We start from the raw sequence: 14,144 nt of genomic DNA, 5'->3' as shown, positions 1-14,144 counted from the left end.
ATTTAATGGAATATTCCTCAGTAATGAAAAAGAATGAAGTCTTGCCATTTGCAACAACATGGATGGAACTGGAGTGTATTAGCTAAGCAGAATAAGTCAGTTAGAGAAAGACAAATATCATATGATTTTACTCATCTGTGGAATTTAAGATACAAAACAGATGAACATAAGGGAAATAAAGCAAAAATAAGATAAAAACAGAGAGGGTGACAAACCATAAGAGACTCCTAAATAGAGAAAACAAATTGAGGGTTGCTGGCGGGGTGTTGGGTGGGGGGAAGGGCTAAAGGGGTAATGGCCTCTAAGGAAGATACTGGTTGGGATGAGCACTAGGTGTTATATGTAAGTGATGAATCACTAAATTCTCTTCCTGAAAATAAATAAATAAATTTTGATTAAACAAAACAAAACACAAAAAACAAAAAACCACAACAATTCCCAGAGCTTCAAGCAAAAATTTGTACACAGGTGTTTATAGCAGCGCTATTCACAAATACCAAAAGGTGGGAACAATCAAAATGTCCATCAATGTATGAACAGATAAACGAATTGTGGTCTAAGCATGAGGTAGAATATTATTCAGTCATAAAAAGGAATAAAACACTGACACATGCTACAATACAAACGAACCTTAATAACATTCAACAAGAGAAGCCAGACACAAAAGGCCACATATTGTGTGATTCTATTCATGTGGAATTTGAGAATGGGAAAATCCTTAGAGACAGAGGCAGATTAGTGGTTGCCAGGGGCTGGAGACAGCTTAATAGGGGAGTCACTGCTTAATGGGGTCTCCCTTTGGGGTGATGAAGTTCTAGAACTACATAATGGTGACAGGTGCACAACACTGTGAATGTACTAAAAGGCCATGGAATTGTAGAAGATGGTTAAAAGGGCAAATATTAAAAAACTAAATTACTAAATTTAGTACAATTAAAAATTAAAAAATAATTTAAAAATAAGACAAAACAAAACAAAACAAAAACAAAAGTAATTCCTGGTCCTTACCCTAAACCAAAATCTTTAAGAGTGGGCTTAGAAATCTGTGTCTTGAAGAAGCTCTACCAGGAACTACAAGTAGCCAGAATTTAAGGCCTGCATGGAGGGACCTCAGGCCTGGACGATTTGGGGGCCTTTACAGGCCTGATGTTGGGGCACAGGTGCTGCGGGCACTCCCCACTCCCCATCCCCAACCACCAGGTCTGCAGGGCTTCTGTGGGCTGAGCCCACATGGTCTGTCATCAGTGGTCTGTCACCCACGCTTTGGCTCCCCTGCATGAGCCAGCCCTCAGCAAGTGATTTGCTGAAGAGTGAGCATGTGATTTCATCTGAGCCTGTGAGAACCAAGCCCAGAGTTTCGGCAGAAAGGACAAGGTAAGAAAAGCCCATCTTTTGTCAAGTTGCTGGAGGGTGGGAAGTGGGTCTGAGGCTGCTGGCAGGTGCCGGGGCAGCCAGCCATGGAGCCTGGAGCCACCTCAAGGGAACAAGTGTGCCCACCAGGGGGCAAACACAGAGGCCCCGGGGATGGAGAGGCTAAGCTAAGCCTGATGATGCTGGGGCTAGGGACCCAGGTGTCACCAACCCCCAATTTTGGCCTTAAAGTGAAGTGACCCAGTCACCCACAGTGTCCATGGGGGGACAGAAGACTGCCAGAACCCTGAAACTGCTCCTCAGAGTAGGGATTCCTGAGTTGGGGGGTGCTTGGAGCACAGTGAGAAACTCTGAGACACCAGGTTTGCTCCGACAGAAGAAATAGTGGGTTCGAAGTGGAGAGGACAGAAACTCTGGTGTCACATGTGAGGATTTATTAGGAAGGAGGCAGGGGTGCCTGGAGAAGACCCTTCACCCAGCTCCGCCTGTGGTGCAGGGCCTGTTCCTGGAGATCTGGGCATGTCACACTGCCTGCCCTCTGCTCCCACTCACCTTGCCAGGTGCACACATGGTCCCGTCCAGGGGGGGGCCCTTCTTGGTCTTGCAAAAGTAGGGATTGTCAGGGTGGCTGCACCACAGCTGTTTGCAGGGGTCGAAGGTCCGGAACTAGAAGAGAGAGCAGGGGCAGCTCACCAGGCTGCCTCCCACTGCAGGTCCCTTAGGGTCCCCCAGGGTCCTCTTGGACAGGGTGGAGTCAGGCATGATTTGGTGGCCCATGGTGGCCCACATGTGGTACCCTGAGCTCTGTATGATTCTGAGGTTGTGACAACCTCCAGCATGCAGTAGCTGCTTCCTGTCCCTGTGGTGGCTGAGGGGCCTCCCCAGCCTCCAGTCCTTGGCCCCTGCACCTGCCATGGAGTCTGGACAGACAGCTGGGAGTCAGTATACCTGGCAGGAAGGCTGGTGGGCATCCCTCTGGCCGAGGTACGAGTGGCTGGTGGCTAGGAGGGGCTGTCACTGCAGGGCCCTAGGGGCACCTACTATCCCCCTGCTGAGGACTCCACCCCCTAAAGCCCTCCTGGAGCTCTCCCCTCTGCCCTTCTCTTGCTTCAGCCCTTGGTATTTGTTCCGTGAACCTCACAGTCGCCTCTTCTCTGGCCTTTCTTTGGCTATCCCCATACCTCTTCCTCTAGGATGTCTCTGAGGGATCCAGCTGACACTCAGATATGGCCATGCTATCCCCCTCTTTAAACATTTCTAGAGCTTCCTGTTGTCATGAGAATCAATCCCCCCAAGTTCTTTAGGCAGTCATGCAAGAGCTTAGACCACCTACATCAGTACCCAAGTTCACCACTTGCTTGCTCTGTGGCCTTAGGCATGTTATCTAAGTCCTCAGTTTCCTCATCTGTAAAGTGGGAATACTTTGCACACTCCTTCATGCAGTTGAAAGGAGCATTAGGTCAGATGCTAACAGACACTAATGCTCTCGCCATACTGCTTGCGACAGGGTGGGCCCTGATCAGCAGGTACAGTCAATCCTGATGACTGGGGTTCCTACTGCTGGCTCTGTCCTGGCACTAGATCCTAGTAACAACCGGTGGGTTCTCTGTACGCTATGTTCCCTCACCTCTAGGCCTTTGCACATGTGATTCCTGCCTTCCAGAATGTTCTCTCCTCCCATTTAGCCTTTATACCTCACTTCTTCCTCGGGGAAGCCCTCCTGAACTCTGAAGGCAATGCAGAGGCCTCACCAGTACTTCCCCGCCATCCCTTCTGATGCCCTGGTCACAGCCCTGGTCACCAGGACCCTGTCCGGACTTGCCAGGTGGGCACTGGGTGCCAAGTGGGTAAGGGGCAGTGGATGCAGAGGGAAAGGCTGCTGTCCTGGAGGCCTGCTCCGGCCTGCCCTCTGGAGCCACCCCAACACCAGCTGCCTCCTAAGAAGCTAGCCAGTCAGGGCGAGGTGCCCCCTCCCCAGCCCCCAGGGTGCCCTGACACTCACTGCCGTGCACATCATGTAGCCCAGGCCGAAGTCGAAGCGGCACTGCTCGTTCATGGAGTAATGCAGCCCTGGGAGCTGGGGCAGCGCCGGCCAGTCGTGGGCAAAGGGGTCATCCCGCAGGCAGTCATAGGAGCTGTGAGGAGACACAGAGGTGCCACAAGCGGCCTTCGGTGCCGTGGGGGGAGGGGGGCGTCCAGCCCAGGAGGCAGCCGCAGCCCCTCCTGGAGCCATGGTGGTGGGCCCGTCTGCACACTCCAGCTCTCAGCTGTGCTGCCTCCGCATCTCGGTAGCTGTAAGCTACCCAGGCATCCCATTAAAGGTGCAGCTGCTGCGCCCACTTTTCAGGCCAGGCGGGGCACCCTGACAATGGGATCTCTCCCCACCACACACACACACACACACACACACACACACACACACCTGCACTGCTCTCCCTCTCCCTCCCCTGTGCTGGAGGGCTGGAGGGCTGAGGCCTGGGGCTGTGCCCAAGCACATGGGGTTGGGAGCGGGTGGGGGTGGGGGGTGGGGGGGGTGGAGAGGTGCTGTGCATGCGCCTTCCTAGAGCTGAACCCAGGGCTGCGGGGTCACCACGGGACACGCACGGGGAGGTACTCACTGCAGGTAGCGGCTCAGCTCCTGTTGGCTGCAGCGGGACCAGTGGAAGCGGTGGAAGGCTGCCTGCACCAGCGGCGCCATGATGCTGCCCAGCCGCACCTCGTCACCACAGCGGTTGCCCTGCCCATCGTGCTCCATGCCCAGCCTGTGAGGGGGACAAAGGCAGCCTCACTGGACCGTCACCTTGGCCACACTGACCTGGCAGCTAGGGGGCCGCCCCAACCTCCCCCAGCGGCTCCCCGCGCCCCGCCCCCCCCCCCCCCCCCCCCGCCCGTGGTTTTCTCTGGTCTGCCCCGAGCTGGGTTTTCTGCCAGCTCGGTTCTTAAAACCAAGGACACTTGGGGGCCAGTGTGCAGAGGCCTGCCCCTCAGGATCCTGCCCTCCAGGGGGCGCTGTTTCTTGAGAACGCAGTGGAGGCGGAGGCGTCTGCAGCCCGGAGTCTCCACCCACTCAACCGATGGGGTGCACATCCCTGCACAGACCCAGAGGCCCTGCGAGGTTTACAATCAAGCTTGCCCGGCCCCCAAATTCAGGGGACGCCTGGGGCTTGCACACCTGGTTGGGTTGTGGCTTCCCTGCCTCCAAGCTCTCTAATTCTGGGCGAGGCTCCCTCAGAGCCCCTGTTATTCGTGTGTAAAATGGGGTAAGGAGCCCTTGCCCAGGGGCTTGAAGGGCATAATGCCTTGAAGGCCCCCAGCAAGGTGGCCCTGGATTTGTTCATTCTACTGAGGGAACTGCCCTGTGCACTGCTGGGGTCAGGATATTACATCCCAAGTGCTTTTCATACAGAGGAGACATTACATCTCAAGTGCTCAGGGCACAGAGGAGAACAGGGGAGCCCCAATATTCCCCACGCAGCTAGGACAGCAAAGCCACTTACACATGGCCGGTCTCGTGGGCCACCACGAATGCCGAGGAGAAGCCATCCTCGTGGTTCAGAGTGCAGCTACGGACGGGGTGGCACATCCCGGTGACAGGAGCATAGCCTGGGAGGAGACAAAGGGTGGCTCTAGCTCCCAGGCCCACAGCCCTGCCTGAATCAGGGGGCCCTGGCCCCAGTGCCCCCGCCCCCCCCACTGTCCCCAGAGCAAACAAGCCAAACCAACTTCCCAGGAGACAGGTGGCCCCAGGCAGCAGCCCTGTCGTCAGTGTCCACACTGCAGCCGGGGTGAGTGTCCCAGGTCTCAACTGCTGGGACTCCCGGTCCCCTCTGCAGCTTCCTGCCTGCTGTTCTCCTGCACCCCACTTCCCACCTTCCCACTTTGTGGAGTGACTTTCTGGCCCCTGGGCAATACATGGCCTCCACCCCACCTCCGGAAGCTGCAGGAACCCTGGCCCTCTGAACCCACTCCCTCAGGAAGGTCTTCCCAGGGTCCTGTGAGACCCCAGCTCCACCCATTTCCATAGCACATGCAGGGAGTGGTGAGGGTAGGCCCTGAAGCTGCTCAGGCAGAGCTGGACGCCACACTGCCCTGCTGTCACGCAGCCAGGACTGGCGGAGAGGGCTGAGGGAGTAGTTTAGCTGCAGACAAGGCCCTCAGAGCTCTCAGCTGGTGAACCTGCACTCTGGCCGAGGAGATTCTGAGCCACATTCCTGTCAAAGGCCTCCTCTCTTCCAGGGGTCTGTGGGGAAAGGGCAGAACCAGACCAGGTGCCCCCAAAGGGGAGGGTGGGGAGCAGGAGCAAGGAGGGGGGGAGCTGCAGCAGGCCACATCCCTCTGACATAAGATGCCCAAGGACCCCACCCCCATCCTCACCCCCCTCAGCCAGCCCAACCCCATCCCCACTCAAGGGGCTTTGAAAGAACCACTGAATTCACAGGTAACAGTGAAAAGACACAGTGTGTTTTGCCAACCCAGTGACATTGTGTGGCCCAAAGAAGCAGTTGGGGGAAACGGAGACACACAGGGAGCAACGGGAGAATTAAGGAATGAGCTAGAACATCCCAAGCAGGGAGGGAGGCGAGAAGGACTGTGGGTGGCCAGCCTGTTGAACAGCTGATTCCCCCTGGGTGAGCAGAGTCTGATCACAGGGTGAAGTTGTTCTTCAGATGTCTCCAGGGAAGGCTGGAGGACAGCATTCCCATGGAAGAGGAGTGGGGGGGGGGGTCATGATGCTGAGATGTACCTACAACTGAGAAAAACCAGAGAATGGGGCCAACCACTTGCCCCTCCCTGGACAAGATAAAGAAGTGCGTACAGAACTGTGTGTGCCAAAGGGGGCCTCTGCTAAGACACCACCTGGAGGCCCACGAAGCAAGGAGCTCTGGCCCTCAGAACCCTGACCCAGCCTCACTCCTTGCAGACCCCACAGGGAGATCCCAGAGCAACTGTTCAAAGGGAAGAGTAGAAGAGAAGGGAAGGAGGCATGGTGGCCCAGGGCTTGCTGGCATTAGACTTGTCTGGAAAAGCATCAGAATCGAACCACTGTCTTTTTTCCCTTGTAATAAACAAGAAAGTCTCTATCTTAAACTATTTTTTTGCTCTGCAGGTTTTGAGTTGATTGTTCTGGCATCAGTGTCCCAGAGCCAAACTTTGAGATCCTCTCTTTGTTGTATGCAAAGCTTGCATGTGCATATGTACCTCCATGCAAGTATTTCACATTCACACTATCTGGCATGTTACATGGCTCTTACGATCCGAAGATTTGCAAACGTGACTTTTATGTTTTTCTTTATGCCTTTCCCTCTTATTTTATTTTGCTGTTGTTCTTTCTTTCTGAAAACCTTATTAGATAGATATTTTACCTCCTGGATTGAGCCTGTCTTTACTCTCCTATTTTAATCTTTCTGGATGCCTTTGACTTCTTGTTTCAGCTTTTGACTTGTCTCTTTCACCCATATCTTTTGTTTCATAAAAACTCTTTGTTGTTCTCTATTCTTCCTAGTAACCTGCACTTGGTTTACGGATATATTCTCTCAAACATTCTGCGAGCAACTTCTTTTTTAAAGTTCTTCTCCAGTCTCTAAATGATATCTGTTTCCTCTAGAGTCAGTTCTCCAATTTTGTTTTGCAACTTGGTGCAAATTTTTCATGGTGTAAGTTAAAAAAAAAAGAGAGAGAGAGAGAGGGACCAGCGTGGCTCATTTGATAAAGTATCTGACTCTTGATTTTGTCTCAGGTCATGGTCTCGTGGTTTTTGAGTTCAAGCCCTTCATTGGGCTCTGTGCTGACAGCTCAGAGGCTGGAGCCTGCTTCGGATTCTCTGTCTCCCTCTCTCTCTCTGTCCGTCCTCTGCTCATCTCTCTTGCTCTCAAAACATAAATAAACATGAAAAAAAAGATAAAAAAAGAAAGTCTGGCCATCTTTAGCTGTGCTTTCACATTTTGAAACAAAGGATGAGGTCACTTACTATAGAAGTTGTGTTGGTTTCTCTCCCTGTGGAACAATTCCATTCCCCATTAGAGCTCTCCCCTGGACAAAAGGGCTGGCAGACCATCTCCAAGTCATCTGGCTTAGCTTGCAGGGCGCTAGCAGCCCCTCAAAATGAAGAGGCACCAACACCAAGTAGGAGACTTACTCTGTGCTCAGTAGGATCTGAAGACACATTCTGTGTTCCCACCTGAGTCCCACTGTGGTGCCCATCTGTGTGGCAAAGGGGGCAAGGGCGGTGCCACAGAGATGTTTTGTTGACAGACACTGATTTGGGCTCTGATCAGGGTTACTCAGGAAGTCTCCCTAGTTGTGCAAATATGGGCAAGTGGTCAGAGAGAGAAGCTAAAGGTTATAAGAGTGGAGGAAGATGCAGGGAAGTTCAGCATAATAATTCATGGAAGGGAGTGGTGGACATAATGAGCATGTATATTGTAGAAATAAACTAGATAACTAGAATGATCAACCAGAAACAAATGGAAAATGACTATCTGTAGAAAATGGGGATGGGGTAAACCGGGCCCACTCCTCTGAATATGTATTTTATGCAGTTTTTTTTTAAAGCTTTTTCTTTTGAAATGTGATATGCATCCATAAAAATGCACAAGTCATAGGATACAACAAGTGAGCCATCACAAAGGGATCTCACCCATGTAGCCACCTCCCCAGTTCAGAAATACAACTGTATCAGCACAGCAGAAACCCCTTCTTGCTGCCTCCAACCATGACACCCTCTCTCCTCCCCCCTCTCCTGACTTTTAATGCCACAGATTAGCTTTGCCCGCTTCCAAACTTGAAATAAGCAGGAACCATCAGTATATAGTCTTCTCTGCCTGGCATCTTTCACTGTTCAATGCGTGAGATTCATCCACGGTGTGTAGAAATAGCTGCAGTTCTTTTCCCGGCTGTATGAATAGATCACATTTCCTTTATCCACTCTCCAGCTTATGGACTCAAGTTTCTCCCTGTTTAGGAGTTACTAGAAGTAAGGCTGTTAGGAACACTCCTGCACAATCTTGCACATGTGTCTGCATGTGGTGGAGGCGTGTCTAAGAGACTAGCCATCCTGTAGGCACATGTCTGGCTTTCACAGACACTGCCAGACAGTTTCCCAAAGTACTGGTATGAATTTTATATTCCTATCAGTAGAGAGTGAGAATGACATCCCCATTGTCACTGAGATTTGGCATTTCCAGTATTTTTAAAATTTTAACCACTCGATTAGGTGTGTCCTGATATCTCACTGTGGTTTTAACTCATTTCCCTAATGTTAATTAACTTGAGCACCTTTTCATATATTTACTGATCAATTTAGGTTTTTTATAAGCCTGATAAAATCTCTTGCACATTGTTCTATTGGGCTGTTTAATTATTATTTTTTATTTTTTTAATGTTTATTTATTTTTGAGACAGAGTGTGAGTTGGGGAAGGGCAGAGAGAGAGGGAGACACAGAATCCAAAGCAGGCTCCAGGCTCTGAGCTGTCAGCACAGAGCCTGATGCGGGGCTCGAACTCATGGACCACAAGATCATGACCTGAGCCAAAGTCAGACGCTTAACTGACTGAGCCATCCAGGCACCCTGGGCTGTTTAATTATTACTATCAATTTGTCAGAGCTCATATATTTCAGATATAAGTTCTTTGTTAGATATATGTATTATGAATATTTTCCCCAATGGATTGACAGGGCCTTTAATGAACCAAAGTTTTTAACGGTAATGTTTAACGTTATTTATCTTTTCCATTGCAGTTAGTGCTTTTCATCTTTTTTAAAGAAATCTTCTCTTACTCTGAGAAATATGGAGATAGTTTCCTCTATTATCTTCTACAGGTTTAATTATTTCACCTTTCATATCTAGATCTAAAACCTACTTAAGATTTAAGACATCCACAAATATGATATTTGTATATTAAGTAGATGAACTTCAGTAGATGCATAAAAAGCATTTGACAGAATTCCACTGATCCACTTATGATAAAAACTCTCAATACAGAGGTCATATAAGGAACATGCCTCAAAATTAATAAAACACATATATGACAAGCCCACAGCTAACATCATCCTCACCAGTGAAAAACTGAGATCTTTTCCTCTAAGATCAGGAACAAGACAAGGATGGCCACTCTCACCACTTTTAGTGAACACAGAATTACAAGTACTAGCAGAGAAGTTAGGCAAGAAAAATAAACAAAAGGCATCCAGATAGGAAGAAAGAAGTGAAAAATGTTAAAGCTAATGAACAAATTGAGCAGAGTTGCAGGACACAAAATCAATACCCAAAAATCGGTTGCATTTCTATACACTAGTGACGAACTATCAGAAAGAGAAATAAAGAAAACTATCCCATTCACAATTAAATTAAAAAGAATGAAATACTTAGAGATAAATTTAGCCAAGGAAGTAAAATACCTGTACACTGAAAACTGTAAGACATAGATGAAAGAAATTGAAGATGATATAAATAAATGGAAAGATATTCTGTGTTCATGGATCAGGAGGGTTAATACTGTTAAAATGTCCATGCTCCCAAAAGCTATCTACAGTTTCAAAACAATCCCTACCAAAATTCCAATGGCATTTTTCACAGAAATAGAAAAAAACAATTCTACTTTTTAAAGACTTGTTTTAGAAGGAGAGAAAGCATGAGTAGGGGAGAGGAGCAGAGGGAGAAAGAGAGAGAGAATCCCAAGCAGGCTCCACACTGAGTGTGGAGCCCAACATGGGGCTTGATCCCACAAGTCTGGGATCATGACTTGAGCCAAAATCAAGAGTTGGATGCTTAACTGACTAAGCTACCCAGGTGCCCCTACAAAAAAGCAATTCTAAAATTTGTATGGGAACCGCAAAAGACCCCAAAGAGCCAAAGCAATCTTGGGAAAGAACAAAGCTAGAGGTATCACGTTCCCTGATTCCAAACTATATTACAAATTATAGTAATAAAAACAGTATGGTATTGGCATAAAAACAAACATATAGATGAATGGAATAGAATAAAAGCCCAGAAATAAACACACAAATATATGGTCATTTAATTTACAGCAGAAAAGCCAAGACTATGCAGTAAGGAAAGACAGTCTCTTCAATAAATGGTGTTGGGAAAACTGGACAACCACATGAAAAAGGATGAAACTAGACTACTATCTTATAGCATATATAAAATCAACTGAAAGTGTGACAGATTTGAACGTAAGGCCTGAAACCATAAAACTCCTAGAAGAAAACATAGGCAGTAAGCTTCCTGACACCTGTCTTGGTGATGATTTCTTCCTGGATTTGATGCCAAAAGCAAAAATAAACATGTGAGACTATATCAAGGTAAAAAAGCTTCTGCACAGCAAAGGAAGCCATCAACAAAATGAAAAAGGCAACCTACAAAATAGGAGAAAATATTTGCAAATCATCTGTCTGATAAGGGGTTAATATTCAAAATATATAAGGAAAACAAACAACTCAATAGCAAAAACAAACAAACAATCCAATTAAAAAATGGGCAGAGGACCTGAATAAACATGTTTCCCAAGAAGACATCCAGATGGCCAACAGGTACATGAAAAGATGCTCAACATCACTCATCATTAGGGAAATGCGAGTCAAAAACACAATAAGGTATCACTCCACACCTGTTCATCTGTTAGAATGGCTCGAATCAAAAAGACTAAGAGATAACAAGGTTGGTGAAGATGTGGAGAAAAGGGAGCTTTCACACATTGTTGGTGGGAATGTAAATTGGTGCAGCCATTATGTAAAACACTTTGTAGATTCCTCAAAGAATTTAAACATAAAACTACCTTATGTTCCAGCAATTCTACTTCTGGGTATATATCTGAAGGAAATACAAACACTAACTCAAGAAGATATCTACACCCCCATGTTCACTGCTCCATTAACAGCCCATCAATGGATGAATGGATAAAGAAGATGTGGTATATACATACAATGGAATATTATTCAGCCATAAAAAGGGAAATTCTGCCATTCACAACATGGATGGACCTGGAGGGCACTGAGATAGGTTAGTCAGAGAAACACAAATTCGCTGTTCTTTCACTTTTATGTGGAATCTTAAGGAAAAAATAAAAAGCAAAACCTCATAGATACAGAGAACAGATTGGTAGTGGCCAGAGGCAGGGGCGGGGGGGGGAGTGGTTAAAATGAGTGAAGGAGGACACCTGGGTGGCTCAGTTGGTTAAGCATCCAACTCGTGATCTCGGCTCAGGTTATGATCTCATGGTTGTGGGATTAAGCCCTGCATTGGGCTTTGCTCTGACAGCATGGAGGCTTCTTGGAATTCTCTCCCTTTCTCTCTCTCCCTCTGCCCCTCACTCCTGCTCACATGCACACGCTCTCTCTCAAAAATAAATAAACTTTAAAAAATAGCGATGCAAATTTTTTGCTAGAATGTTATCTGGTGTCATTTCCCCCTCCCCACCACAGTATACTTAGAGCTCATTTTTAAAAAAATGAGTAAAGGGGGTCAAAAGGTACAAACCTCTGGTTAGAAGATAAATAAGTTCTGGGGATCTAATGTGAAGCATGAACTATAGTTCATAATACTGTATTGTATATTTGAAAGTTGCTAGAACATATCTTAAAATCTCTTATCATAAGAAAAAATATTGTAACAATGTGTGATGATGATGTTAACTAGACTATGGTGGTGATCATTTCACAATTTATACATGTATCCCATCATTATGTTGTATACTGGAAACTAATATAATGATATATGTCAATTATATCTCAATGAAACAAATTACATTTAAAAAGGAGGGTATTGGGGTGCCTGGGTGGCTCAGTCGGTTAAGCATCCAACTTTGGCTCAGGTCATGAACCCACAGTTCGTGAGTTCAAGCCCTGCGTCGGACTCTGTGCTGACAGCTCAGAGCCTGGAGCCTGCTTTGGATTCTGTCTCTCTCTCTCTCTCTCTCTCTCTCTCTCTCTCTCTCTCTGCCCCTCCCCTGCTCACGCTCTGTCTCTCTCTCTCAAAAATGAATAAACTTTAAAAAAATTTTTAAAGGAAGGTATTGAGCTATATTTCTCCCCCCCAATTTGGATATTTGACTGACCTGACACCATTTGTTAAAAATATCATCTTTCCCCTCCGCTTCATGGGACCACCTTCACAATGAATCCAGCATCCATCCATCTGTAAGCTCAATCCTGGACTCTGTTCTGACACAGATACATTTGTCAACCCTCACATCAAAATACTCTTTAACGACTATACTTTTGTGAGCACTGAATACTTTGCCCATCTTCTTCAGTTGTTCTTCACTGCTCCTGGCCCATTGCATTTCTATGTGAACATTAGAATCAACCTGTCAATATCCTCAAAATATTCGGCTGGGTCTAAACTTGCTCTGGAGGGCACTTATGTTCTCTTGCAGGTCAGTATGGAGAAAACTGATCTCTTTACGATAGAGAGTCTGCCTATCTATTAGCATGGCACATCCCTTCATTGATTTAGTCTTTATAGCTTCTGTGCATGTGTTTTACAGTGTTCTGGTCCAGATCTTGGATGTATTTTGTTAAACTTATTCCCAGGTGTTTGCTGTTTTTTATTTGTTATTTATTTTATAAGTGGTACCAGTTTTCGAATTTTCATTTTTTGCTGTTATATCAATTCAGTTGATTTATATATATATTGATATTATATCCAGAAAATTACTTAATAATGCTAATTATTTATTTGTAGATTCTTTTGGGTTTTCTATGTACACTAGCATATCATCTTCAAATGAGAGTTTGATTTCTTTCTTTCTGATCCTTATATTTTTATTTTTCTCTTGCCTTACTTCACTGGCTGGGACTTCTACTACAATGTTGACTAGAAGTGGTGATAGCAAATATTCTGGACCGATTCTCAGGTCTAGAGGAAATCTTTTCAACATTTCACCACTTTATATGATGTTTGTTATAGCTTTTTTTCTGCTAAGTATCCTTTATCACATTAAGAACATCTTCTTCCATTCCTAGTTCAGTGAGACAATTGATCACAAATGGATATTGATTTTTGTCAAATCCTTTTTCTGGACCAGTTGAGATGATTCTGTAAGTTTTTCTCCTTTATTCTATTAATGGGGCAAATTACCACGATTGATTTTCATACGTTAAACCATGCATTCCCAGAAGCAGCCCAAATTCATTGTCATATAGTGCTTTTTTTAAGTAGTACTGGATTTGGTTTGCTAATATTTCGTTTGGGATTTTGTATCTATATTCATGGGAGAAACTGGCCTATAATTTTGACGTGCATCTCAGATTTTGGTACTAATATTAGCAGGTCTCATAAAATTAGATGACAAGGCTCATTTCATTCTGTGAGGGTCTGTGTAGGATTGACATTATTCTTCCTTAACAATTAGGAAGAATTCTCTGGTGAAGCTATTGAGTCCTGGAGTTTACTTTGAGGGAAGGCTTTTAATCATAAATTCAGATATCTTTAGATGATATGGGACTATTCAAATTTTCCTTTTTTCCCTCAGATTTTATGTTTTGTCAAAGAATTTGTAAGTTTCATCTAAATTAACCAATTTATCAACACAATGATGTTCAAAATACCTCCTCATTATCTCATTATCTTTTTAAAGTAAGATTTGTAATGATGTCCCCTTTACATTCCTGATCTTAGTAAATGTGTATTTTCTTCTTTTCTTTTTTAAACTAGCATTGCCAGGGGCATCCCAATTCTAATCCATGTTTTCCAAACAACCAAATTTTGGTTTTGTTGATTTTTCTCTACTAGTGTTTTCCATTTCAACAATCCTGCTCTTACATTTATAAT

General features: G+C 45.9%; 1 protein-coding gene across 1 annotated transcript in view; it reads right to left on the bottom strand.

Annotated features, from left to right (window-relative positions):
- The window catches only part of ADAMTS2 (ADAM metallopeptidase with thrombospondin type 1 motif 2), a 245,032-nt gene that overhangs the window by 44,615 nt on the left and 186,273 nt on the right, over positions 1–14,144 (bottom strand). Inside the window, exons 7-10 of the mRNA XM_047083060.1 lie at positions 4,869–4,974; positions 3,990–4,133; positions 3,374–3,506; positions 1,924–2,037 (exon numbers count right to left, since the gene is read on the bottom strand). Coding sequence (XP_046939016.1) covers positions 1,924–2,037; positions 3,374–3,506; positions 3,990–4,133; positions 4,869–4,974 — 497 coding nt within the window. The remainder of the gene's footprint in view (positions 1–1,923; positions 2,038–3,373; positions 3,507–3,989; positions 4,134–4,868; positions 4,975–14,144) is intronic.

Source organism: Lynx rufus, unplaced genomic scaffold (assembly GCF_022079265.1).
Source record: "Lynx rufus isolate CCGP_SWC_20201006 ecotype Redwood Valley unplaced genomic scaffold, mLynRuf1.p SCAF_1, whole genome shotgun sequence".
NCBI lineage: Eukaryota > Metazoa > Chordata > Mammalia > Carnivora > Felidae > Lynx > Lynx rufus.
The sequence above is the reverse complement of the archived record's forward strand: the minus strand, read 5'-3'. Positions and strand labels throughout refer to the sequence as shown.